At 45.9% G+C, this 27,456-nt stretch overlaps 3 protein-coding genes and 1 long non-coding RNA gene across 4 annotated transcripts in view; 1 reads left to right on the forward strand and 3 right to left on the reverse strand.

Moving 5' to 3' along the window:
* scinlb (scinderin like b) overlaps nt 1–27,456 on the reverse strand; it is a 305,691-nt gene that overhangs the window by 224,566 nt on the left and 53,669 nt on the right. The gene's annotated exons all lie outside the window — the stretch shown is intronic.
* On the reverse strand, nt 2,958–8,128 carry LOC132463456 (uncharacterized). The gene is made up of 5 exons (XR_009527028.1): nt 8,017–8,128; nt 6,677–6,828; nt 6,455–6,528; nt 5,496–5,554; nt 2,958–3,580 (listed from the first exon to the last, which is right to left on the reverse strand). It is a non-coding gene; the product is annotated as an uncharacterized LOC132463456 (long non-coding RNA).
* On the forward strand, nt 7,325–10,091 carry gadd45aa (growth arrest and DNA-damage-inducible, alpha, a). Its single transcript, XM_060059646.1, has 4 exons — nt 7,325–7,500; nt 8,048–8,149; nt 8,460–8,688; nt 9,128–10,091. The coding sequence occupies exons 1-4, from the start codon at nt 7,433–7,435 to the stop codon at nt 9,239–9,241; spliced, it is 513 nt and encodes a 170-aa protein (XP_059915629.1). The 5' UTR covers nt 7,325–7,432; the 3' UTR covers nt 9,242–10,091.
* Nucleotides 13,556–27,456, reverse strand: part of gng12a (guanine nucleotide binding protein (G protein), gamma 12a) — a 31,838-nt gene continuing 17,937 nt past the window's right edge. The window contains exons 2-3 of the mRNA XM_060059647.1: nt 16,441–16,549; nt 13,556–16,169 (exon numbers count right to left, since the gene is read on the reverse strand). Coding sequence (XP_059915630.1) covers nt 16,044–16,169; nt 16,441–16,533 — 219 coding nt within the window. The 5' untranslated portion in view covers nt 16,534–16,549 and the 3' untranslated portion in view covers nt 13,556–16,043. The remainder of the gene's footprint in view (nt 16,170–16,440; nt 16,550–27,456) is intronic.

Here is a 27,456-nt window from a genome sequence, read left to right on the forward strand (position 1 = left end):
CACCACCACCACCTCCAACATCATAGCTACAACCTCCACTACCACCATCACCACCACCACCTCCAACATCATAGCTACAACCTCCACTACCACCATCACCACCACCACCTCCAACATCATAGCTACAACCTCCACTACCACCATCACCACCACCACCTCCAACATCATAGCTACAACCTCCACTACCACCATCACCACCACCAACATCATAGCTACAACCTCCACTACCACCATCACCACCACCACCTCCAACATCATAGCTACAGCCTCCACTACCACCATCACCACCACCAACATCATAGCTACAACCTCCACTACCACCATCACCACCACCACCACCAACATCATAGCTACAACCTCCACTACCACCATCACCACCACCAACATCATAGCTACAACCTCCACTACCACCATCACCACCACCACCACCGCCAGCTCAAATACCACCATCACCACCCCTCACAACTACTACCTCCATCACCACCATCACTACCACCACCTCCAACATCACAACTACAGCCTCCATCACCACCAGCACCACTGACCACCCCCACCTCAACCTCAGCTGCAGACGTAGCCAGGAGCCGGGGGTGGAGGAGAGAGGAGAGAAAGAGGAGAGGAGAGAGGAGCGGGGGGGGGGGGGGGGGGGGGGGGGGAGGGGGGGGGGGTGGAGGAGAGAGGGAGGAGGGGGTGGAGGAGAGAGGGAGGAGGGGAGGAGGGAGGAGAAAGCACTCTGCAGCAGCAGAGCCCTGGTCTGGGGAGGAAAAGCCAGAGATGATGGATGGGGCACATTGTGGCATTATGAATGAATTATACCTTCCAAATACCTTGAGCAGCTCCCACTGTCAGCCTGTATCTATACTAATCTGGGAGGAAATATGGCCGCCTCAAACGCCATCCAAAGCCGTGCTACAAAGAACAGGGAGGCCCGGTGAATTAATTGAGCAATCAGGAGTGTTCGAGAGGAACATCACAGCCCCCCACCACCCCCCTCAGACACACTCACACACACACACACACACGCACAGACACACACACTCACACACACACACACACACACACACACACGCACACACACGCACACACACCAAACACATACACTAACACCCATTTGGGATGTAGCCCACATTTATCACTACACTTCACACCTTGCAGTCCTTTGTAAACTTCCCATTAGACTTCTTCTTTTTTCTTTCCTTCAATTTTCTTCCATTCTTTTCTACTTTTTCCTACGATCCTGCCCTTCTTTCTCTCTCTCTTTCTCTCACTATCTCTCTCTTTCTCTCACTATCTCTCTCTCTCTCTCACTATCTCTCTCTCTCTCTCACTATCTCTCTCTCTCACTATCTCTCACTATCTCTCTCTCTCTCTCACTATCTCTCTCTTTCTCTTTCTCTCTCTCTCTCTCCCTCCCTTTCTCTCTCACTATCTCTCTCTCTCCCTTTCTCTCTCACTATCTATCTTTCTCTCCCTCCCTTTCTCTCTCTCTCTCCCTCCCTTTCTCTCTCACTATCTCTCTCTTTCTCTCTCTCTCTCTCCCTCCCTTTCTCTCTCCCTCCCTTTCTCTCACTATCTATCTCTTTCTCTCTCCCTCCCTTTCTCTTTCTCTCTCTCCCTCCCTTTCTCTCTCACTATGTCTCTCTCTCTCTCCCTCCCTTTCTCTCTCTTTCTCTCTCTCCCTCCCTTTCTCTCTCACTATCTCTCTCTCTCTCCCCCTCTCTGCTCCATCTCTCTCTCATTCTCTCGCCTGTGTGGCCCCATCTTCAAATGGATTAGGATTATTGTGACAAGACAAAAGGTGTCTTTTGTCTATTTCCCGACCATTGTCAGTGCCAGGCTACATTTATCATGGTTGTCGCCCCGTCCAAGTGTGCTCTGCTCCCACAAATCAAATCATTCCGGTATTTTTCCACTCCCGGGCTCCTGGGTCCTGTGTAGGATTTGAAAAGCAAACTAAAGCATAGTATCTGGAGAACAGGTGCTGATCAGTTGAAGAGTGACGCGTCTAATAAGTCTAAGTAGACTTCGGAGTGACATTCAGCTCCCAAGTCTGTGTGTGTGTGTGTGTGTGTGTGTGTGTGTGTGTGTGTGTGTGTGTGTGTGTGTGTGTGTGTGTGTGTGTGTGTGTGTGTGTGTGTGTATGTGTGTGTGTGAGTGTGTGTGTGTGTGCATATGTGTGTGCATGTGTGTGTGCATGTTTGTGTGAGTGTGTGCGTGTGTGTATATGTGTGTGTGCATGTTTGTGTGTGTGTGTGTGTGTGTGTGTGTGTGTGTGTGTGTGTGTGTGTGTGTGTGTGTGTGTGTGTGTGTGTGTGTGTGTGTGTGTGTGTGTGCAGGAATAAAGTATAGTTTACCCACCACTGAGCCATGACTTTTGCGTACACCATTGTTAATTACTTCAACAGTTGACTGTTGACTCTAATGTGGTTGAAATGGTTTTCAAGCATTTTTTACATTTAAATAAGATTTCATATTATGGTGATTGAATTATGGCTAATTAAATCATTCTATGGTCGGATTATTTATTTATGGTTTATTTGATAGGGATAGATATAGTGTTAATAGACAAACTGAGAACAGCTATCCAATGAAAACTATCATAGTGCTTATAGCGGAGGCTCATTTGCAACACCCGTCGCTAGAAGGGCTTCTGTGGAAAAAAAAGAGATTTAAACAATGAGGTAAAAGTAAGTTAAAAAGCGTACAGCGAGACACGATGAAGCACAAGGTAAAAAGAAGATAAACTAAGTACAACAAGATGCAATAAAACAACATAGCTACGGACATCTATTGTCTGTATTAAACTAAACAATAACATTCAACACGGACTTTCAGAATGAACATATTCAATATAATATCAAGACTACTGTTAAAATAATGATGTACAGCTGAGATAAATATATATTTTCTTTATGAATATATTATATATATTTATTTATCTCAACACTCACTACTATTATGTATAAAAATAAGTGTATATCTAAACAAATTAATTGATGTATATATGTATGAGTAGTGACTCAATAAGGTGTTCTTAGTGAACAGAGTAAAGTAGAGAGTGGTAGTACAACATAGTCAACGGTGACTATCTGCCGTCAGGCGCCTTAAAAACAAAGGTCCTAGAGCGCCATCTGTTGGCCAACTCTTGTAAGTACATCACTAGCGGATAAACAAGTGTGAGGCCTTATTAATCTCTATTACTTAATTCAAAGTTTATTTTCATTTTAAAGTATATGCCTCAAGTTTAACAAGATATAGCTAATTATCCGTAGTCATATTTCACTGAGAGTTACGATTAAACAAACCAACTTGTGTGGTTTCAAAAGAACACAAACATGTCACTATACTATGGCCAAACAGAACAATTTGAACCAGGGGACACGACATGTTGACAGAAAAGAAACATTACAGGAAAAACATCTAATTAGAAGAGTCTTATTGGTAAAGTTATAGGGTTGCTAATCTAGTGCCTTAAAATCATCTACTGCATGCCAGCATAATTCAAGTGAACTCAAAGGATTAGTGGCTACAGTTAAACACCGCAGTCCAGGACTAGAGGTCCTCAGTGGGGTCCAGAGTTCTGCAACAAGAACCACAATAAACTTGCCATATTAGATCAATATAAAATAATCTAGAATTTGCACAATGAGTTAACTGCTACAGAATTATGTAAATTACATTAATGAAGGTGTTGTATGACCTAAAATAAAAACATGTTTAATCTGTTTGTATAGGAAACCAAAATGGCTACTATCAAATCAAATATAGAGAGCTTTTCCTGTGGAACTTGGAAGAAAAAGCTGACTTAATTCACATATCAAACTCACACATTGATATACTTTTCTCTGATTCCTGGCCTTGCATTAAAACGCTATCTTCATTTGTGGCAGAAACCAGTCATTCATAGTTCTGGACGGTGTATATACTATTAAAGTGCCTCAGAATATATGGAGAATGTTTTCTTTTGAAATCATAGAAAATGTAATTTAATTTAAATTGTAACGGATATCTCTGATGCCTGATCTTGCATGGATGAAACCAGTGTCATATAGCTCTTTGTGGTCTTGTTCACTGCCATTTCGAACATGGAGGGATTTTGAAATAATAGTATATTATATTATACTCAAGCTATTCAGTTCTTAGCTTATAAGCCTTTTTCAAGTTTAAACTAACATTAAAACCAGTATTATATAAATCTACTCGCATGTCAAAGATGGAGGGGTTAGACTGTGGAACGTTAAATGTCATCTTATTTGGGTTAAGTTTCAGAGTTAGTTTTAGGGTTTGGGTTCAGTGTTTGGTTGGGTTTGGTTTTAGGGTTAGGTTTTAGGGTTTGGTTTCAGGGTTTGGTTTTAGGGTTAGGTAGGTTGTGGGGTTTGGATTTAGGGTTTGGTTTTAGGGTTAGGTTTCAGGGTTTGGTTTTAGAGTTAGTTTGTAGGGTTCGGTTTAAGGGTTAGGTTTCCGGGTTTGGTTTTAGGGTTAGTTTGTAGGGTTTGGTTTTAGCGTTGTGTTTCAGGATTATGTTTCAAGGTTTGGTTTCAGGGTTTGGTTTTAGGCTTAGGTTGTAGGGTTTGGTTTTAGCGTTGTGTTTCAGGATTAGGTTTCAAGGTTTGGTTTCAGGGTTTGGTTTTAGGGTTAGGTTTGATTTGGTTCCCAGTCTCAGGACGGGGCCCAACAGTCCCAGGGCCCATAAACCCCTGAGGTCAAGAAGAGTTTGAGGGGGATGTTATTGATTGGCTATTGAAAGAGATTGAGAGAGATTGACGATTTGGCAGACTTGTCATATCGCTTTATAGGAGGACCACACAGTGGATTTATTTACATATCCCTATCATCCCTAAAACGGACAATGCTTTGCATACCCCTAACCCACTCATCACTAATAACTGTCTTTTCGTGTATTCTACATACATAGGCAACCACATATACATCCAAGGAGTGTAATGCAGTGCAAAGAGTTTAGTCCCCAAACCTGATTGGTTTGTCAGAAGTGGAATTGCATAACACTCCGAGTTCCTCTGATGTTACAGGTAAACTCTAGCCCTCTCCACAGAGTAGCAAGCAGAGAAGATATTCCTATTCTGTGGATTTCCACCCACGGTTGTCTTCCCTTGTATATTCGAGTTCCCTTTCAGAGGGTGTGGACCGATGTGGCCCTGGGAAGCCCTCAGACTGTAACTGTGATTCACGGCTATACAAATATAACGTTGGCCTTTCTGAGTATGAGCTCTGCAGCCATTTCAAGTCAAGCCATGTGTCATATGCAAACGTTTTATCCTCTACTGGCAACGTTTTCTCTTGATCTGAACGTTTAACTTTGCATACAATTCACCCAGGGCCTAGCCCATTTGTGTTGCATTACCATAACCTTCCACCTGGTGGATGGAATCAGCCATTTCTTAGTTATTCAGCACACATGCCTACAGGAGAGGTTGTGTTCGAAAAAGGCAAATATATTGCATACTTTTTTAGTTATAAAACAAAACAAAACATACCTCTTAAAATAGTCCTCATGTTGGTCAATTGTCATGTGGATTGACGTTGATCATTGCACCTAAAACCAGGAATAGAATACAATGTTCATAATCATGATAATGATTTTGGTATAATATGATGGAAGGAAAACATTTCTGGTTTAGTGTTGATGAACCTGTTGAGTAGTTAGAAGCCTTATGGCGTGTGGTTGGGTAACACGTACTAACATGTCGCCAATAACAAACATTCATATAATCCTGTGTTGAGGGTTGAACTTCCCGTTGGTGTAGGCCTACATCAAACTCACAATATCAATGTAGAATATGCAGATAAGGTACACTTTTTTATGTAGTGTGTAGTGTGTCTTTTTTATGCACTATTTTCTGAACAAAAGTAATTATTTATTTTTTGCAGATAGGCCTCCATGTCTTAAGGAGCAGGTCGTTCCTTGCTATCTTGCTCTGAAGGATGCCAGACTGCTGACATTGGGATTTAAACACAGAGCCTTCGAGCTTGACCAGCAATGGTTTGAGGCTGTAGGTTCTACTCTAATTGCACATGCACCTCATAATTCAACACATGATTTACTTCAACACTGCCTCCTGTTCCATACCATAGTATTCGGTTTAACCATAGGGTTACTTTACAGTTTATTACATTTCCAATCAAATGCTTTTGATAAGAAAAGCAAAAATACTATTTCTGTGAAATGTTTGCTGAAACTTCCAAAGCCCACTAAGAATTTGTCAAATCTATCATTATGGTAAACGCCCCCAAAAAACAATACAGCATTCTTCATTATACCCCATTGATTATTCAGATGCATGTACAATCCAATTACCCTGTTGTGTGTGACTATTGGCCACATTATTTTATTTAAGACATGAATTGTGTTCAAAATATTTTTTTTAAATACGATTTAAGATAGGGGTGCAGATATGTGCAGATTTGTATCTCGCCCCAAAAAATTTCAACTCACCCACCAGGTGTCAGCATAGCAGCAAAACAGAGCTCTGTTTTCTACAGCCTGCCTCAAGGCAAGCGGTGCAGCAACTATTGAAAAACGTTGCAACAAACATCGACTTTGATCATTTAAATTTGAACTTGGATGAACGAAAACCATATTAATAAGATCCTTGCAAGAAAGGGTGCATGCATATGAACACGTGCAATTCATGAGCTTGCGAAAGGTAATAATTACCCTGTGTTTTAATTATCCTAATGGTTGTTTAGGCTGCTCCCGCGCCCGTCTCTGCTCCGCGCGGGCTCTCCAGGGGCCTCACCTTCCCCAGAGGGAACCAGCACTGTGGACATCAGTCGTTGCCAGGTCCCCCTGAACATTACGGGTGAGTTCTGCAGCATGTGAATGGCAACATGTATATTTGTACATGCATTGTGTAAAGTAAAAAAAAAAAACGTGTTCAAATGGCGTCCCGGAAAAGCTCCCAAAGAAAGATTATGCTGACATCATTGTAAATATAATTGTTCTTATAAATCTGTGGGGTCCAAGGATACATTGGGAGCAACATTGCCAAACATACTGTATGCTACTAACTTTAGATGATTTATGGATTTTCCATACGGTAGTGTGTATTGTTGGTAGGTATTACAAACTGGTGTTGGAATGTAGGTTTCTGAATAGTTGAAAACCATATAACGGCTGGCTGCAACCAACACCTCGGAGCTCAACGCCACTCCTCTGTATAAGTTATCCTCCAATCACAAGGCTTATCTCTCGTTGTTGCTATTGCTTTTCCTGGCCAATCAGCATCCACAAGCGTGGACCTGTTTAGCATGCGCCCAATGAGCGCTCGGGTGAAGTGTTCAGTGACCGCCTTGTTCCAGTGAATTTCAGGAGAAGTCCCATACGCAGCTTCTCAGTTGCAGATCTGTACGGACTGAGATAAAGTAAACAGAGGACATAGCAGCACAGCTTCGACGTTTTGTATTTTGGTCTATGGTGGACTTGGATTTTACGGTCAACATGACATTTGAGGAACTAAGTGGGGAATTTTCTCAAGAAAGGTAATTTGGTCTTCATGTATGCATCTTGTCTTCTACATTCACGTTGTAACTGGTATACAAACTAAATGTTTATATGTTGTTAATGTGCACATAGTGGCCAGCTTAATAATAACTTTTAAATAGTTCGACCGTTACCCTAAGCCGGTTCATACATCACATACTGACCGATTTCAACCCCCGCACGTCGCGCGACGCTTGGACATCAATGAGTGATGTGTGACTCAAGGCTTCACATTATTTAACCTTCAACACGCTAACCTAACAGTAAGACGTCGGCATTTACCAGTATCGAAATATTTTATATCATAACATTTTTTAATATATATCAGCATTTTATAGCATGTTCATTTCAGGTAGGCTAGGTATTTCTAATATCTTCAGAAGTCCTAGTTAGGTACGTGGATCAGTCACCGTGCATCTGTCCGTTGCCCTCAGGGACGCCCGGCTAGCTAACCCCGCTAGCTAGAGACGGGGGGCTACTTTGACTTTACGTTTGCAACAAAGTTTGAACTTCACCTAATGAACTTGTTTTCTTGCGCTGTTGCAGAATGGACTCTGTGGCCAAAGCGTTGGAGGAGGTGCTGGTGTCGGCGCTGCCGCAGGGCGGCATCACCGTGGGGGTCTACGAGGCAGCCAAGTCTCTGAATGTGTAAGTCATCATGTAACCCTGAACTTCTCACATCATGTAACCCAGAGCTCCTCCCCTTTCATCAGTGAATGTGTGTTTTGCAAAAAATGTGTACAATGACATAATATGCGAGTAAGAGCTGTTTCTATGTAGGCCCTATATGGTAATAGGATGCTTTACAAACTTCTAAACATTTTAAATATTGCCATGCCGTTCTATGCCGGTTTTGTGTCATTTCCCCCTGCTCAGCACTTCTGTAAAACATGTGGGTAAAAGGACAATGCTGAAAGTGTACTGATTATATACTCCTTTTTTTTTTTTAACCATCCAGTGATCCTGATAATGTGGTTTTGTGCATCCTGGCCACGGACGATGAAGATGTGAAAGACGTTGCCCTTCAGATTCACTTCACCCTCATTCAAGCTTTCTGCTGTGAGAATGACATCAACATCCTGAGAGTGAACAACACCAGGCGCCTGGCACAGATACTCGGCGGAGCTGGAGGAGGGAGCAAGCAAAACGGGGGGGAACCCATGGACCTGCATTGTGTCCTTGTCACTGTAAGTGCCCATTCTTGTTTGTCTTTAATCTATATGAATCCTCCATGACACACTACCAAGCCACATACCTGGTGTGGACGTTTGGGAAACAGGAAAGCCTGTAGCCTTGTCAAAAAAAGTATTTGTTGTTCAAGTGTTTTTATTGCCCTGTGATTTCAACTGTCCACTCAGTCTGACTCTGGTGTGTGTTAGTCTGCAGTCAACTGCAACAGCGAATTGTTTTAGTTAAATGGATTGTTCTTCGCTATTCATTTTCGGCGAGTATTGCTTTGCAATGCACTGTGTGGCTCAGCTTTGATGCAGCGAACCGGTGTAAATCTCCATGCGTCGACATCGACACGCTAGAACAAGTCTTTAGGACCCCACATGAATTTCTGAGGAAATGATCACATGCTCTATTGCAAAGTTGTGAAACTTCTTGATTTCTTTTCAATCTCAGAGCCCACAGTCTACGTCATGGAAGGACCCGGCTTTGAGCAAGGTCAACGGCTTCTGCAGGGAGAGCCGGTGTATGGACCAATGGGTGCCCATCATCAACCTCCCGGACCGGTGAAGAGCCCTGGAGACCAGCAGTGGAGACCTGTGGAAGAACTGTACAGTGGACAGGGAGTCGGGTGTGAATCCGGATGGACACACTACCAACCGACCCTGGGCTCTAATTCAAAACGCCCTACTGACGGCAAGGGGAAGACGGAAGATCAGCAACATGAATTTGGAGGGAACAAAATGGATGACCAGCCCTCCAGAGTGGCTGTGTCTAAACAAAAAGAACAAATATCTAGATTTGGGAATTGGATTTCCCCAGGGACGGGCCTGCTGGGAGTTGTGGCTCTTGGCAAACGAGAAGACGAGATGACATGGCACTTTTAACGTCATGAGAAGGAGGTAAAAACAAAAAGCGTCGCTTTTGATGTAAAAGTGAACCGCGTACAGAAGGATATTTAAGTGGTTTAAGCACTTGTGATTACTCTAGAAAAGGTGAAAGAGCATTTATAAGAGCTTTAAACACCAGTGGAGTCGACCAAGCCCCCCCCCCCCCCCCCCCCCCCTGCAAAGACAAAGCACTGTTGAAACACTGGAACTCTGAAATTTCACTAATTTCATTTAAATTGTTGGTGTTATTCTTGTTACTATTGTAATTATTATTATTATTATTATTATTATTTAAAAAGGGAAGTGATAGATATACAGCGAAAAATATGGTCTGTAGTCAGTGTTTTCTATGCAGACCAATTTTTGCTACATACTGTAGTAATAGTTCATTTTTCTACAATTTAAGTTATTTCTAAGGATATTTAAGTGTATTTATGTTTCAATTTTTTTTTACCCTTTACTATTTCCAAAGCTTGATAAAGACCAGTATGTATTGTGGACAATAAAAAGCCTTTCTTTTGGAGCCAGAACTATGTCTTTTTTCCTTTTCATGGTACATTTCTAGAAATGTTGCAGAGCTCCCACCCCATCCCTCCCCCCTTTCCCCACAACCACACACACAGTAAGCAGTTGTAAAGGGGAGTCACGTGCGGATCATAGGGGTCATGGTGGCCTCGGTGACCTCTCTGAGCTGGAGGGAAACAATAATCCCCAACCCTTTCCACTGAGAGCATTGCCTGGGTCAGCACTTCCATGCCCTGCATTCAGCCCACTCCCCCTTATGTCACCTCATATGTACGTTCTTACCCACTATGCACCCACCCAGTCTTAGCGGACAGGTCTACAGGTTGCACTATTTGCCCGCTGACTTGAATAAATTGTTAGGGTTAGGCCAAATGGTACAAAATAAAGAGAGTCCACCTTTTTTGCATACGTTGTGTTGTGTACATTGTGTGCTGCATGATACCAGTTTGCATGCGGTTACAGAGAGGAGGGCCCACTGACAGTACCCAGGGTGGCTTGCACAAGCTGTTTCCAAGAACTGAGGAATTAAAGGTGCAGCTCAGAACCAGTCTAAAGTAGCCTGCTGATAGTTGAATAACCCCCCTGCCATAAACACACACACCACCCCTTCCTGTAACACGTGTGACTTGCTAGTGTTGGATGTCAATGATGTCAGTAAGGTGATGCAAGGGATGTCTTCCCCCTGCAACGTCAGTGAAATTCTCTCCCTCTCAAAGATGTTTTTTTCAGCCTTTACAAGACAGATTGCACGGAACATTGTTGCTCAAGTCATACTCTGTTAAAAACCTCCCACATTCTATCATTATGGCCAAACATGTAAGAACACTGCATTCTGAATGTGCCTATGTCCATGCAAATACCTTAAGGCAGAGCTAGCATTTGCAACAAAGAAATCCTGTTCAAGTTGAAGGAAACTTCTTGGTTCAAATAAGGAGGGGGGGGGGGGGGGGGGGATATAGTTTCCATAACTTGCTTATACTGTCTGTAATCCTACCGGCATTGGCATTCTACAGAGATAATGTAAGAGATTACAGAGCATGCAGAGAGCAACTGTGCTGTAGAGAGGCCAGTGCTGGTGGTTTTAGTGGGCAGTATGTTAAAGGTTGCCTGGCTGTATCGCTAGGCGTGTGACTGGAGGGTGTGACGCTGCTGACTAATGTCATGTGGTATTGTTCTGAGCCAAGGGGAGAGGCTATTTTAAGACCTCTACTAAAGAATAGCTGGACTAAAAGTGCAGCGCTGGCACCACCTCACAATGACCCAGATCCGGCCTGAAGCCATGACTGTATAGGGTGGTGGTTGGGTGGGGGGGCTGCAGGTGCACCACTCGTAATTAGGCAGCTGCCGGTTTGAAATAAAAGGAGGAATAATTGACCACTTCAATCAGTTGAATGCAATGACAAAAGCAGACCTCGTAGAAAAGTCAGAGGGAAACCGAAAGACTACTAGATTCTAATCAACTAATTATCTCAAGACCTTGAGTCATAAGGACATGCACAATACGTTTTACTGTAAGCCCTTTAAACCCTGTAGGTCCTGGTGCTCAGTTAAAACAAGAGTCCACACATCCTGCTGTGCTAGAGGGCACAATTCTGTGCTCAGGTCAAAAGCCCATCTATCACGGGCTTCTGGAACAGTCTCTCCCTGAGTCACTATGCAGGTGCGGGACCACCGAACAAGGGGTGGAGTGAGCTGCAGCGAGCAGTCCCCCACAGCCTCCCGACCAATGAACTGGCTTCTTCTGGTGCCACCTGCCTTGCTCTTTCACGCGCTGCTCTTGAAGGGCTCGGCCCGTCTCCATGTGCAGGCGACAACGTAAAAGAACAATAAACGGGTGACGTACGACTGCAGCCCACACGCAGATCAATAAACCAACGCCCTCCCCTTGCATGCTGGCCTTGATCCCCCCCCCCCCCCCCCTCTCTCACCCCTTCCTCCTCTCCCCAGCACATCAGCACATTCCAACACACTGACACCAACTGGCCGGCCAGGGAGTCATAGCGAGCCGTGTGGCAGGCAGGGCAGCCTCTGTGTCGTCCTGCCTTTGCATTGCTGCCGCCGCCGCCGCTGCTGCTGCTGCACAATGGAGAGCTTGGACGGCCATGTAGCCCCTGCTTTTGCTGGTCGTTGGTTTCGATGATCATGGCTGCACCATCGCCTGCGATGGAAAATGCAATGCTGTTGCAGTTAGCATGCAGCAGGGTGTGGAGATTTGACTCCAAGTAGATTTTTGTAAAGTAACGTGTTTTAAAAAGTTGATCGTATTGAAGGACGTTGCTGGACTTTTTTGTAATTTGGGGATGAGAGAGATGCATGACGTGGTTCCCAGTAATGTTTCCTACATGGCCTTACCCTTGAAGCTCTGCTACACAACAACGCTTCTCCATCTGCCCGTTGAGGCAGAAGAACATAACCCTTCCTTCATGAACAGAACAATGGCTGGGAAAATCACAAAATGAGAAATCCCTGACACGTTTTCTTTTGTGAATTGTGCATCTTTGAGTGTTATTTCCTCCTCCCCCTAGTTTATGTATGGGAGAGAATCCATGATGGGGCTTCCTTCTAAACAAATCCAACAATAACTGACAAGGGATAATACTGCTGATTCCATCTTCCTCTGTCTAACAGCGGCCTTGAACGCAGGCCAGACGCCCCTCGTGACCACCACCACAGAGCCCTAAGCAAGCCCCCCTCCCAAGAAAAACAGCAGCGAGGGGCTAGGCCAGTGCTATAATTAGCTCTGTTTTCTGGGTCCAGACAGCCAGGGTGGGTTCATCATGTTGAGAAGAAGCGTGGGAGACAGCCTATACTTTGTGGGTGGGTGGGGTATATAAATGTATAAATACTCCAGCCCAGTGGAGTGGAATCTACAGAGAGGAAACAGACTCCCCCCCTCCCCCCTTCAGAACAAGGTAGCAGCTTCCAAATACAAAGGATTATGGAGTTTATTGTTGAAATCTCTAAGTGAGCTTTACTCTGTTTTTTTCCCTACCAGCTACTTTGTTTGTTGTCAGCCTCACTTGTAAGTGGCCATGAGTAAAATGGCCAGCTGAATGGGCTCAATATACACATGTTGGACTCAATGTAAATGTAAGGTCTAGATCCCAGAACAAAAGTTATGAGATGTTAAGGGAATATTGTGTGCCCTTATTTCTTCTGTTGACTAACGATAACAGGAGCATAGTATGTATGCACCAATCCAGTTCAAGCCCTTATGAGATGTGGAGTCAACCTCCGCAGCAGCATGCCGTACCAAGCGTTTGTTTATTACCAACAGTAAGACTGTGCCTCAGCAGAGAGACAAAGGGTCGGTTTTACTTGTTGGCTGGAAGTTGAACAAATCAGATTCCACAGGTTCAAATCTTCCTTGAATGGCATCACTATTCACGGATGGGATTCCATCTGACAGCAAGGATAGCCTCATCAGTTTCTCAATGTCTCGTAGAAAGGAAAAAAACGTTGAAACACATTATTCTTGGTCTCCACCAGTTGAACACCATTGTTTTTGTTTTTATTTAGATAGTAACATGATATTCTTATGCTGAGTATATATATATCATTATGCTGTGCCCGACACCCGATTCATAAAATAATCACCAAACGGTAGATACTGAAGGTGGAATTATTCCTTTTCTCTAGTTGAATAGTGGCAACTTTCTCTGAATTGTTCAATGGATAGGTAGACCAGCAGGTCGAAAAAGCTGCAGTGCTTATGTATATTTCCTTCAAAAGTTGTTTACAATGGTGACTTAACAATGCATTGCAAATATCATTAGTTTTTTAAATCATAAAAACACTATGATGGAAATTAACAATGCTTTACTCTACAAATTTGAAGACCTAAAATATACCCTTTGGAGAAGGCAAGAGGTTACAAAACCAATGAATACTGCAGCACCAGGAAGTACAATATTATCAAACCACCGGTACTAGCGACAACACAAAGACAAAACATTGGCACAATACAGTTAGAAATCACATTCAGCACATGGACAGAAAACATTTGATGGAAACGCCAACATCAATACTCCCAAGGCTTATTTTTTATAATACAAGGCAAACGTAAGTAAGGCTTTTGAGTGTAAGAATAATCAGTTCTATTCAATTGATATTATGCTAACCAGAACCCCTCAACTAATCTAAAAGATATTTCACAGTTCAAATAGGAATTTATTAACAAAGCCACCATGCCCTATACACTGCAAAATAAATGAGGATTTTAGAAAGGTAGATTGATAGTTTGTGTCAGTTAATGCACGTAATCGATGGCATCTAGTCCCCAAGCACTTTAAAAACATTAAAGCATACAGTACACATTGAAGATATTGAGAAACTCTTGTTATGCATATGTTAAAACAGCTCACAGTGTCACATAATACTTTAAAAAAGTTATTGCGTAGCCGGATATCATAACGCAAAGCGATTCAACTGGGGTAACTCCTGCCAAATTATTATTATTAACAATAAAACCTTTCAAATTCTGAGGCAGCCATTCGATTGGCTACAAGTTGTATTATCATCATTCTTCTTAAATGTGTAGAATCCATGCTAATTCTACCCACTGTAATTTCATTGGTTGTCGGCGCATTATAAAAAACGCAAATATTGCATGCCCACTCAGTGCTAATTCAGATTGGACTTTTGTCCTCCAATTTCACCATTGTGTTTGTCAGCAGAGGTTGGGCGACAGAGATGGCATTTTAATAACCAGGTCAGGTGATTCTTTCCTTAAGGCTTCTGCAATATCATAGTCATTAAAAAAACAACATTAAAGTAAAATGGATGTTTTCATTCGCACGCATATTTGGCTTGATCCCTAACTTGGTCTTCTATCAAGGAGGAACAGTAGAAGATGATTAACCTAAAAATAGTGACAGAAGGTTCCTGCAATTCTAGTTGACGTAAGTTTCGGAAGGGAGGGGTACCTAATGCGGGAAATGACGTGTCGGTATCTAAATTAGCCACCACTATTATCGGCCTCCTATATCTCTGGGTTATCTACGGTGTCTTTGCAAAAGCATTTATCAATGGGCAAGCTGAATCGACACAAACTGAAGAGTAAGAAAAGTTCAAATAGAATATTTTTCAGTATCAGCTTAAGGAGTTTGAATGGAATTCTTTCATCATAAGCTCGAGGAATGTGTGATCTTTAAAAATACCACCAGGCTCAGGCAGGAAGTAATGACTGGCTGACCACTGGAGCTGAGCGGTCATCGCCTGCACAGGCTGTGGGGAGGTCAACACTACCTACCATTTGTGGAGAACGTCATTTTAACCCTTTGCTTAGTGACTGTGTCAAATCCTACAGCTTTCAAGTGTATGACTGCGTTGTTTTTAAATACGTTTCAGCTGGACAGCACTAGCCAAAATAAAAAAAAGCAGGGATCTAGAGGAAATACGACCAGACCTTTTCAGTCTGTAAGCTGATGAGCTAGACATTTTTCAACAGTCCAACAGCCCTAGGGGTGTATTTTAACTTGTGTCTGAATGAAGAACTCAATCCATGATGCAAGTGGACCGTGCCAGAGCAGCCTGCAGTATTATTAAAGAAAGGCTGAATTTAATTATTTGAGCGAGAAAAGAAGATATCGCACCATTTTTTTTATTTTTTTTAGTATTCAGGGGTCAATATGCAGCATCTTAATAGCACTGCTAAAGTGCTATTAAGATAATAATCAATCATAAATCAATAATTGTTAATCAGTAATAATGTGTGTCATTATAACCCTGCATGGCAGGTCAGCCTTTCCCCACCTCCAGGCTGATTATGGCTTTGTTTTGTGTCGTATTCTGAGAACAAAGTGGTTGAACTGGAAAAACTGAAAATGCAATGCATTTGGAGTTAATTAGTGAGAGACTAGAAAATCACACTCCTCCCCCCCCCCAAAAAAAGAATACAGCAACATTAATTAGCAGAAAATAATAATCATAAACATGAAGGCTTGGGCAGCCCTCCACTACAATATAGTGCAGGGCTTTTTGTCCTTGAAGGGGTTTTCCGAAGCGGGGATGCCCATCACCAGAGGGTCGTACTTGACGTGTTCGCCGCAGTAGTTCATCAGGTCCGCCGAGGCCTTGGACACCTGTCGGACCCATGGAGAGAGCAGGCCAGACACATTAGCACTTGTCTCATGGCCCTTATGGTGTCATGAGGAATCAGTTGATCCTTGGATGGGACACGGTCATATGACCTCATTTCTCAAACTAAAACCCTTGAAACATGTTTAAAATTTGACTCTCGCAAAGATGTCATACTCTGCAATTATATAATGTGATTGGTTCTAACACATAGGATGAAGTATGCATCCGTTGTACACATGTGTACGATGTGGGGTTGCTGAGGGATGGCGGCACCTTGATTCTCTCGATGCTGGCCTCGATCCTGAGCTGCTGCACTGTTCTGCGTGCATGGGCTATGCTGTTGGCACTGGGCGTCTTCGAAGACATCCTTGGCAACGGGACACTGTTGAGGTAGAGAGGGAGGAACAGCATTGAGCAACTCTGTTGAAGTGGTTCAACAAACGGATGAAATGAATGAATGAGCAGCGACTCCACCGCATTGACACATCAAGAAAGAAAGGGAAGAAGACGATTCCTTTGTTGAGTCATTTTACTAATGGGAAAAAGATGAAACCGTGCATAACAGGGCAAGACATAAAAGAACCATAACGCCCGATCCGCCCAGTGTGTGCACTCTCCTCTGTATTTATCAGATGCGGTCGCTTTCTGTCGCTCTGTGTATTGCACTTGTCCTGTGACGAACATTGCGTGAAACCCTTCCCAGCATGCCTCACACCACAACACATGCAGTCACGTCTTCAGTTGGGCCTGTTGAAGGAATGCGCGTCGTTGGAGATGTGGTCGGGGGGGGTTGAGATGGTGACACGGCGGCTTTGGCACATCGCCGTGCGTGTCGGGACGGGCGTGACATCGGACGTACGACGCAGCGCTGCGCACACCGAGGCCTCGGTCGTGTTGTGACGTTCTTGTGTTTCTTGCCGACTTCCCCGGGCCTATGATTAAAAACTAATTTCCAGATCAAAGCCGGCTGTTTTGTGAGTGGGAGCGCGGCGGTGGCGCTGCAGCTGCTGGAGAGCCGAGGAGCAGTGGGACAGAAGACTATTGTCTGGGGTCAACGTCTGCGCTCTCTCTCGCACACTTCCTCTTCCTTCACGCGATTGTTCCCAGAAGTGACATCATGCTATGTTTCTCACACACACACACACACAAACACTCAGGCCGCTTATGTCAACACGCTGTGCACGCAATAACTCATGCACTGCCCCCCTGATGCTCTCTCTCTCTCTCTCTCTCTCTCTCTCTCTCTCTCTCTCTCTCTCTCTCTCTCTCTCTCTCTCTCTCTCTCTCTCTCTCTCTCTCTCTCTCTCTCTCTCTCTCTCTCTCTCTCTCTCTCTCTCTCTCTCTCTCTCTCTCTCTCTCTCTCTCTCTCTCTCTCTCTCAACACACCTGTTGTCAAAGAAGAGTCTATTCAAACTATTTGAATCTGTTATCATCATGGCGGGGCAGGGTGCTTGTGTGTGGTTGTGGCTCTTGGCCTGGTCACCTCATACTTCTATTTTAGTGTCAGGAAGTTTCCACAGGAGATTCCAGACCGACGTCAGGCTAGAATGTGGGGAATGGGTGTGTACGCATTCATCCACTTTTCCAGAAAGTGTACCTAATACATGCAGGAAACGTAGGGCCAGGCAATTCGGGTGAAAGCTAGTAGTGCCGGGCCAACAAGGGGATTCTCCCAGGTGCATGACAAGAAAGAGCTATTGAAATGACTGGCTCGAGATTGGGTGGGGTGTCCATGTGTGCGTGCACAAGGGGGAGTTTGTCTCCATGTGGGACAGCCGTCATCCTCGCTTCGGGAAGGCGTTCTTACAGCAGTTTTTATTACACATATCGGGGGCCTGGTAGGGGGTCCTGATTCCACTTCCTGCTAATCGTTGACATGCTCGCTGGGAACATGCCTGGACATATCCTCTAGCTACACACCATGCGCCGGCCTTTGGTTTGCCACGTGTTTCTTCCTCAGCTGCCTCACTGCTGTTTCTCCTCTCCCCCTGCTGTCTCTCTTCCTCTCTCACGATGTGTTTCTCTCGACCTCTCTCCCTCTCTCTCCTGCCCACAAACACTCAAACCTTCAGGGAATAGGAAGCTAGTGCTTCTCGGAAACTGCATTGTGCAACTAACAGTCAGTCAGCCTTGCAGTATAACTGTAGAAGCCTTTTTCAGGCTCTTTCTTTCTTATGACATAGTACTTAAATGTTTCATTGTCAAAATGCGAAGTGCTCAACAAGTTGTTGTAATAGTAGTGCTAGTGAGTAGAAGTATTCACATCTTGTTATGCATATGTTAAAACAGCTCACAGTGTCACATAATACTTTAAAAAAGTTATTGCGTAGCGGATATCATAACGCAAAGGCGATTCAACTGGGGTAACTCCTGCCAAATTATTATTATTACAATAAAACCTTTCAAATTCTGAGGCAGCCATTCGATTGGCTACAAGTTGTATTATCATCATTCTTCTTAAATGTCTTTTACTTCACATCTTATCTCTAATTTCCTTCATGCATCAAAGGCAGGTTCAGTAACTAGAAGATATGATATGTTAAATAAAGAAAAGGTATGAAGGCGTTCTATCTGGGACGTCCGCTACAGGAAGAACGACAAATTGATGCAGACCAATCCCATTCTGAAACATCATGTTGGCTTACCTGCTATACGTGGGATGCTGAATCTGTGTGATCAAAATTACTATTTGATCTTTATTAATGTAAAACTCAACATGATGACTGGTAATGCACAAAGATAACTGGTGTGAGGCAGCTAGTAGCCGAAGCTGCATGTACTGTAATAGGGAGTCACGGTCTCTGACGGAGAAGGAGACGCCATTTTGCAAAAAGGTATCAAAACTCGAAAGCTTCGATAAATATTCATGTATTAACTGGAAGATTCAGACTCTATTAAAGGAGCTCGGTTAGCATTGTGCAATGATGATGATTCCAAGGGGCCGGATTATCAGCTCCACACTCAACTTGATGCACCTTCCAGGTAATGCATACATTAATCTATTTACGTGCGTGTCTCTAGAAATAAACTTTGTTGAAAAGGTGAATTCCAACAACAGGAACATGGATCTGGAACATGGAATACGGATTGGGGAACACGACTCAAGCCGAGCCTGAATCAACATTCTCAATATTCCTGAGGAAACACCACCCAATCAATTACAACACAGTAGAGACCTCAGACACAGACCGTGAGATCCTTCAATTGATGCGAGCAACATCAGCGTGTAGGAACACATTTAAACGCCACAATTGCGTCTATTACACGTCAAAGGCTGGCTCTTGTGCCCTCAACCCAGACGTTCAACCAGGCTTCCAAGTCCCTCCTACTAGACGAAACTCAAACATGGTTCAGAATTGGATCATGACACATGATCTCTCCTGGAGGGTTTCAAAGCAGCGCACTCAATAAGGGTTAGGGTGTGTGCATATGGGGGCGGGTTAGCGTGTGGGGGCCTCCAGGATGGGGGCATCCTGGAGCGAGCCTGCACCTTGATGACATGAGTCAATGTCATACGCTCGGAGGAAACAAGGCATCAGCTAAATGAAGAAATGCTTGAACGCAAGATCACTAAACCAACTGCACTACAATACTGGATTTAGCGAGAGACAGAGAGAGAGAGAGAGAGAGAGAGAGAGAGAGAGAGAGAGAGAGAGAGAGAGAGAGAGAGAGAGAGAGAGAGAGAGAGAGACCCCCGCTGTCACTATGATGTGATGCCAACTACTACTTTCAGCCGCACCGTGGCTATGATACGATCTAGAGGAGGCACACCCCAGGGTGTGTGTGTGTGTTAAGGTTAGGGGCATATTTAAGGATCTAAGGAGACCACCCCATCCCCACTACACACACACACACAGACATACACACACACACGCACTATAACCTTAACAAGACCACCTACTGCACAGAATGAATTGGCCCCATTACTTTACTGTACTTCACACACACACACCCACACACACACACACACACACACACACACACACACACACACACACAGACGCACAATACCACCCACACATGCCATTAGTTAAAACAGCGTTCAAAGCTGCCATGGAGAGGCACATCTTGTGAGTCAGAACACTTGAAAGTGTGTGGTCACGTGTGGACGAGTGTGTATCCATGTGTGTGTAGTGCGTGTGTGTGTGATCCATTGTCTTCCAAGGGCCCGTATGTGTGGTCCTCTGCAGTCGGACCCAACATGGTGCGGCGCTACTCGTAGAGCCTGAGGCCGCGTCACCGTTTGACACACACAGTCTGTCAGGAGAGAGAGCGTGCAGTAGGACCACAGGGCGCCCCCGGTGGTCCCACCAGGTAGTGCACAGAGGACAAAAGCCCTCGCTGCCGAGGCGGCGGCGGCTGCAGGTCTCTCCCTCTCTCCTCTACTTCCTGTCATTGTCTCGTCCATGAGGATGGAAAACTACCAGACGAATGTCCCCTGATTGAAGGAATGTTTCACAATCGTTTCTGGATCAACCCGTCACCCCACCCAATCACATCCACACACATGGAACGATGTCAAAGTCAAACTAGTTAAGAGTTTAGAGATTTTTTTTCTTTCTCATACTTAATAAGTGCAATAAGCACACCATCCAGGGTGTGAGTGTGCTCAGAGCTGAAACACAGTGACTCTGCCGGGGGAAAGGCAACGTTTTGAGCCTAGACCAAAACGTCTGCGTCTGGGAACCAAAGACCAAGTTCAAAGACACACAACCACGCCACAAACCAGCCAAGGTTTCCTTGCAAACTCTCACAATCCACACATTGAAAAACACACACACACATACACACACAAACATGCACACGCAGACACACACGACACACATTGGCACACTCAAAAGCAGGCGTCGGCTTCTTTGTCTCAGACACCCGCAGCCCAACTTCCACACACACACATGTGCTCGGGCACACACATACATACACACACACACTCAATTAGCTAACTTGCTCTCTCTGCCTCTCTAACGCATGGAGACACGCTTACACACACATATACCCACACAGAGGCATACTCAAATGCAAGCTTCTCCCTCTTTGTCTCAGACACATGGAGACAAACACACACACACACACACACACACACACAATTTGCTAACTTCTCCCTCTATCTCAGACGCATGGACACAAACTCCCACACACGTGCGTGCACACACACACTCAATTGCAAGCTTTCCTCATATTACCACCCCCCTCCCCCCCCCTTGTCAGCACATTTTCAGCTGACTGAGAAACGGTTGACTACCAACAACATGCAGATCAGCTCAGAGTACTGGCTGTCTGACCGGGTCGCCGTGGTTACCACTACCAAGGAAAACATTAATTCTGATAACTTTTCTACTGAGTAGCGGGGGCAATAATGCTTAGTAGTTGAAATTTTGGAGGGGGGAATCTGCTGATGTTTTATACATGTGTTGCTGACCGGTAAGAATAGGGAAGTAGAGGGAAATAGAGGGAAGGGAGAGAGAGAGAGAGAGAGAGAGAGAGAGAGAGAGAGAGAGAGAGAGAGAGAGAGAGAGAGAGAGAGAGAGAGAGAGAGAGAGAGAGAGAGAGAGAGAGGGTGGGGGGATGGAGGGGGGGGGGGGCTGGAGTGCATGAGTAAGTCTACATAAGAGAGAGAGAGAGAGAGAGAGAGAGGATGTGTGCCTGGGAGAGAGAGAGAGAGTGAAAGAGAAGGAGAGAGAGAAAAAGATGGTGCATGACAAAGTATATATGGGAGAGAAAGCAAGAGAGAGATTGCATGAACAAGTGTACAAGGGGGAGACACAGAGAGTGAAAAAGAGAGAGCACTAGAGAGGGAGAGAGCGTGAGAGAGAGACCAGAGAGAGTACGAGAGAGAGAGAGAGAGAGAGAGAGAGAGAGAGAGAGAGAGAGAGAGAGAGAGAGAGAGAGAGAGAGAGAGAGGACCAGAGAGTATGAGAGAGAGAGTATGAGAGAGAGAGAGCATGAGAGAGAGACAGAGAGAGTATGAGAGAGAGAGAGCATGAGAGAGAGACAGAGAGAGTATGAGAGAGAGAGAGCATGAGAGAGAGACAGAGAGAGAGAGAGAGAGAGAGAGAGCATGAGAGAGAGACAGAGAGAGTGCTATCTAGCTGAACTGTGAGAACCAGCAGTGATCTGGGGCAGAGTGACATCACCCTCAGTCCTTTTCCCACCGGCGAACAACGTGGGGATTTTACGTGGAGCTTTTTTGATTGCAGGGCAACCATCGTCATGCTGCTGACCTGGGAAAAAAAACCATGACAGGTTTATTAAAGCCTGGGAAACTACAGTGCAGAGGCCTGAGAGCAGTGCTGAGCTGCAGCAAAAAGACGCGGCTGATTTCCTTAAACCCTGTGCAAACGATGCCAATTGGAGTTGATTTATAAGATTAGAATGAAGGTTGAAATAAGAGACCTTATCATAAGCATGATTGTTCAGGGAGTCATCATAACACACAGTTACATCAATTTTGATGTTGTCAGTCGCTGCTACGTGCAACCGCAACACGGCGACACTGTTGGCCGAGGCGATCCGCTAAAACAGTGGTTAACTGGGGCGCAAAAGCCCCGCGAAGCCCAGCACAGAGCGAGCTCCTCGTGGAACACAAGCACCACAACATCACATTAACAGGCGTAATCAAGACGGTACACATCAACACACTGATAGCGGGGACAGCACTCGAAAGAGGATTTGCATTAGCGCAAGACAACAAACTCCAAATTCTGCGGTTCCAACTCTGAAAACAGTAAACGGTATTCAACTCTAGATCCTCAGCTTTGAGGATTTTCTCTGCAGAGTCGCAGCAGGGCGAGCACCGCCCACGGCAGCAGGGCAGCATGGCCTGGGAGATAAAGCCCTGCAGACGAGGGCTCCTCCAGGGCCACCGGGGGCTCTGGGGGGGGGGTGGGGGGGGGGTGGGGGGGCTCTGTGTGCACTGTGCAGCCACGGGGAGGAGGGTCACGCTACCAGGGACCTGGGTCACGCTGGAACCCAGGGACAGCACGATAACGGCTGCCCGGCGCGCTCTGCGGTCGTACAAACATAATGTAATCAGCGGTATCACCGCTCGCATCTCTTGACGTCACCTTCCTTGCCAATGCGTACACACACAGAACGCACAGTGTGGCCGGCCGGCCCGGCGTACAATACTGCATTCTACCGTTGCCAAACAGGGGAGAGGCAAGGAGTAGGGTAGGGTGGTGGAGGGACCTCGCTAGGCTATGCTGCAACGCACAGGGGAGAGCGTCTAGACGTTAAGACTAGACTGCAAGCTCCCGAAGAATCCTAAATTTACACGTAATTACTCCTTGCTCAACGCTGTCCAAACAAACCCCTGAATGCTGCCTTGTTTCGCCCCTCGCTCACACAGAACGCTGCTATGGGGCTAGAACAGGCTCCCTACACACTGGGGGCTGCTGTAGTACAGTGAGTACACACAGCACACTGAGAGGTGCCTAAGGCTGTACTACAGTGAGTACACACAGCACAGAAAGTGGTGCTACAGTCTGTACTACAGTGAGTACACACAGCACAGTAAGTTGTGCTACAGGCTTTACTACAGTGAGTACACACAGCACAGTAACTTGTTCTACAGTCTGTACTACAGTGAGTACACACAACACAGTAAGTGGTGCTACAGTGAGTACACACAGCACAGTAAGTGGTGCTACAGTGAGTACACACAGCACAGTAGTGGTGCTACAGTGAGTACACACAGCACAGTAAGTGGTGCTACAGTGAGTACACACAGCACAGTAAGTGGTGCTACAGTGAGTACACACAGCACAGTAAGTGGTGCTACAGTGAGTACACACAGCACAGTAAGTTGTACTACAGGCTGTACTGCAGTGAGTACACACAGCACACTGAGTGGTGCTACAGGCTGTACTAGTTAGTACTCACTGTAAGCACACACACAAGACGGTGGTACTAGTGTACTGTGTACTGCACAGTGAGTACACATATCCCGGTGAGCGGTACTACAGGCGTACTGCACAGTAAGCTTAACTAGAGAAAGTGCTGCAAGAAGTAACCCCCCGAACATTGTTTTGGTTCCAAGGAGAATCAATAAGATAAGCATGCATCACAATCTACAGGCGCACACAGAGGCAAATATGGGGGAAGAACAGAACTGTGCGGAGGCTACTAATGAAGGAACACTTGGGACGAGAACACCGCAAGTCAGAGCCTCAAAGGACAGTGGTGATAAGCAGACCGGGAAAAATCACACCTTGTGGGCGTGTGTGTGTGTGTGTGTGTGTGTGTGTGTGTGTGTGTGTGTGTGTGTGTGTGTGTGTGTGTGTGTGCGTGTGTGTGTGTGCGCGTGTGAGTGTGAGTTGTGTGTTGTGTGTGATTAAGCAGAATGGTATCGTAGAGAATTCCCATAATGACATTAGCACATTCTTGAACTTCCTCCAAACTCAGAGCTGTGCACATTCCTTCACTGCTCAGTGTTGAGTGCACACACACACACACACACATACACACACACACACACACACACACACGCTTGACCACGGCGCCTTAAATTGGGCCTGTGGTGTAATAGCCACGAGAGATGCTTGTGATTCCTGAGAAACCTCCCTAAACCCCTCCTAAATAGTTCTCTCCAGTTCCCACAGCGAGAGCGTTCATTCAGTGGCTCTGAGCTGGGACCCGATCACGAGCCAGGGGCCGGTTACGAGACGCTAGAAGGAGCCCATGAGAATCCTGGCAACGCTTTCTAACTCCTTGTGATGCTCGCTATGCGCCGACTCTTGCTCACGATGGAAGTCACTGCAAAGACACCACAAACATCCAGAGACATTACAGTCAATCAAGTTGTTCCTCATCCGTTCAGGATCCTCTTAGGGCCCCTGTGTGGCGCATGAATCATGGAGGAGTTATTTAGCTGATGATTCACCGGCTGCCCCAGGGGCCTAAAGCCTTTCATTCCCAGTTAAGCTCAGCACCTTCCAGTTTCACAATACCCCACCCTCCAGCCCCCACCCCCCTTCCTCCTCCTTCCTCCTCCACCTCGGACAGCACGACCTTCGACCTCCACATTTCGCAACAAGGGGGGAAAAAGAAATGACGTGAGTATTGGGATTCTAGGGATTCTTTGCTGCTGCAAGGCTTTTATCGTCCGGTTGACTCAAACGTCATTTTTCTGGGAGGAAAAAATATGAGCAAATATATAAATGCTGCTGATTCATTGATGATTTGCATCCACTATCAACTAAGGAATTACGGACAAAACCCGACATTATCACGCATAGAAACAAACGCTAAAGATAAATCGTTACGCAATTCATACAAGTCACAGAAAACAAAAATACAACATCGTATCATGACATCCCTGCTGATTTCCATGGCCGATCAATAACAGAGGGATGATTAAAAAGGGAGGCGAACGTCCCGATCTCTGCACCAGTCCTTTCAAAACAGTGCATTTGAATTGGTTTATTATGTGTGTGTGTGGTGCGTGTGTGTGTGCATATGTGTGTGGATTTAAAGGGGTGCGTGTGCGTGAGAGAGTTTATATATGTGCGTGTGTGTGTGTGTTAATGTGTGAGTTTATGTGCTCGCGTGTGTGCGTGCACGCGTGCGTGCGTGCGATCATAACATCGATTATAACCACTAGACGGCTCGGTTGAGACTCTTTCTACCTTGGAACGAAAGCCTCTGACGGGGCACTGAGGCAGCCTGGTGCAGGGAGAGCCAGGGTGCTCTGGTGGTTCAACACAGAGCACCCAGAGGAGTTCAGTGCATAACACGAGACACACAGGAGGGCTGTGTGTGGCGCGTCACCTGCTGCAGTCCAGGGTTCCACTACCTCATCGGGGATTTCACACCGCATCACAAGACGCGTTAGTCAAATGATCACTATCAGGAGACGCAGACTCACTGACGGGGGGAGGAGTGGGCGAGAGACCCGGAGGGAGGGCCACAACCATAAAGAAGGACAAAGGGAAGCAGAGAGACCGAGAGAGAGAGAGAGAGAGAGAGAGAGAGGGGGAGAGGGAGAGGGAGCTAAAGTGAGTGATGTTGCACGAGACTTTGCTCGCCCCATGTCACTGGTTCAACTGTCAACTGACTAGGAGTCTCACATTCTTTCCGTAGGAGGGTGACCGACAGAGGCACAGCGGCTCGGCACGCGATGGTTTAATCCGTTGAGGGGAAAACAAACGCATTCCTGCCGCCGCTCAAATCAGGGACGGTCCAGTACCGGGACACACAGGATGTTTGGTGTCTGCTTACGCCATAAAAGATTAAACACACACACACAGCCGCGCGGCGCGCACTCACAGGGAAGGAGGGAGAGGGCAGTCAGGAGGCTCGGTGATACCGTTGGCGGCTTTTAAAGAGCGCCGCGCTAAAAATAGCCCTCGGTCGTCTCTGTTGCTACTGGCCACCGCCGGGTTAATTAGCGAGTGCCTACTGTTACACGGCGGAGCCCAATGGCGTCTCTCTGGGCCCGCTGGACAGAGTCCAGACCTAGGGGTATTTTGGTAGTTCACACCCCTGGTCCTCTGCTCTGGCTCCCTGGTAATGGGTCATTACGGAGTTCAAGGAAGCCCAAAGCAAACAGAGGCCCCGGGCCAATAGTGGCCTTCACACGTCACTTCAGACGCACAGCACAGCCTGCCATGAGGGAGCCATGCAGGGGCCCACTGAGCGGAGAGAGAGAGAGAGAGAGAGAGAGAGAGAGAGAGAGAGAGAGAGAGAGAGAGAGAGAGAGAGAGAGGAGAGAGAGAGAGAGAGAGAGAGAGAGAGAGAGAGAGGAGAGAGAGAGAGAGAGAGAGAGACAGAGACAGAGACAGAGACAGAGAGAGAGAGAGAGAGGAGAGACAGAGAGAGAGAGAGAGAGAGAGAGAGAGAGAGAGAGAGAGAGAGAGAGAGAGAGACAGACAGGGGGGGTGTTCAGGGTCTCCATGGGGAGAATGAATGCATTAAAAAAAGATGCTCGTAAAACAACCGAGCTCTTGTGGAGCCGAGGGTGAGGGGAGCAGGAGTTAAAGAGGGAGGGAGAGGGAGAGCGCCAGAGAGCGAGAAAGATTGTGAGATATACAAAGGAACGAGTTACCAGGCAGAAGAAAGAAAGCCAGCGAGCCTCACAGCTGTTTCCCGCGTCACACCTGGTCCCGGGCCAGAGATCTGCCGCTGAGGCAGATACCCGGACGCCATAAAAACCTGGAGCTATTGTGACCCCTCACCCACCAGCCCACACCCCCACAGCCCTCTGACGGTTGCACAACACAATAGTTGTGCATCTCTGGTGCTCCCTGACTGCCCTGCCTGCGTGGAACAATACACAGAACACACGTCAGT

This window comes from Gadus macrocephalus, chromosome 8 (genome assembly GCF_031168955.1).
Source record: "Gadus macrocephalus chromosome 8, ASM3116895v1".
Taxonomy (NCBI): domain Eukaryota; kingdom Metazoa; phylum Chordata; class Actinopteri; order Gadiformes; family Gadidae; genus Gadus; species Gadus macrocephalus.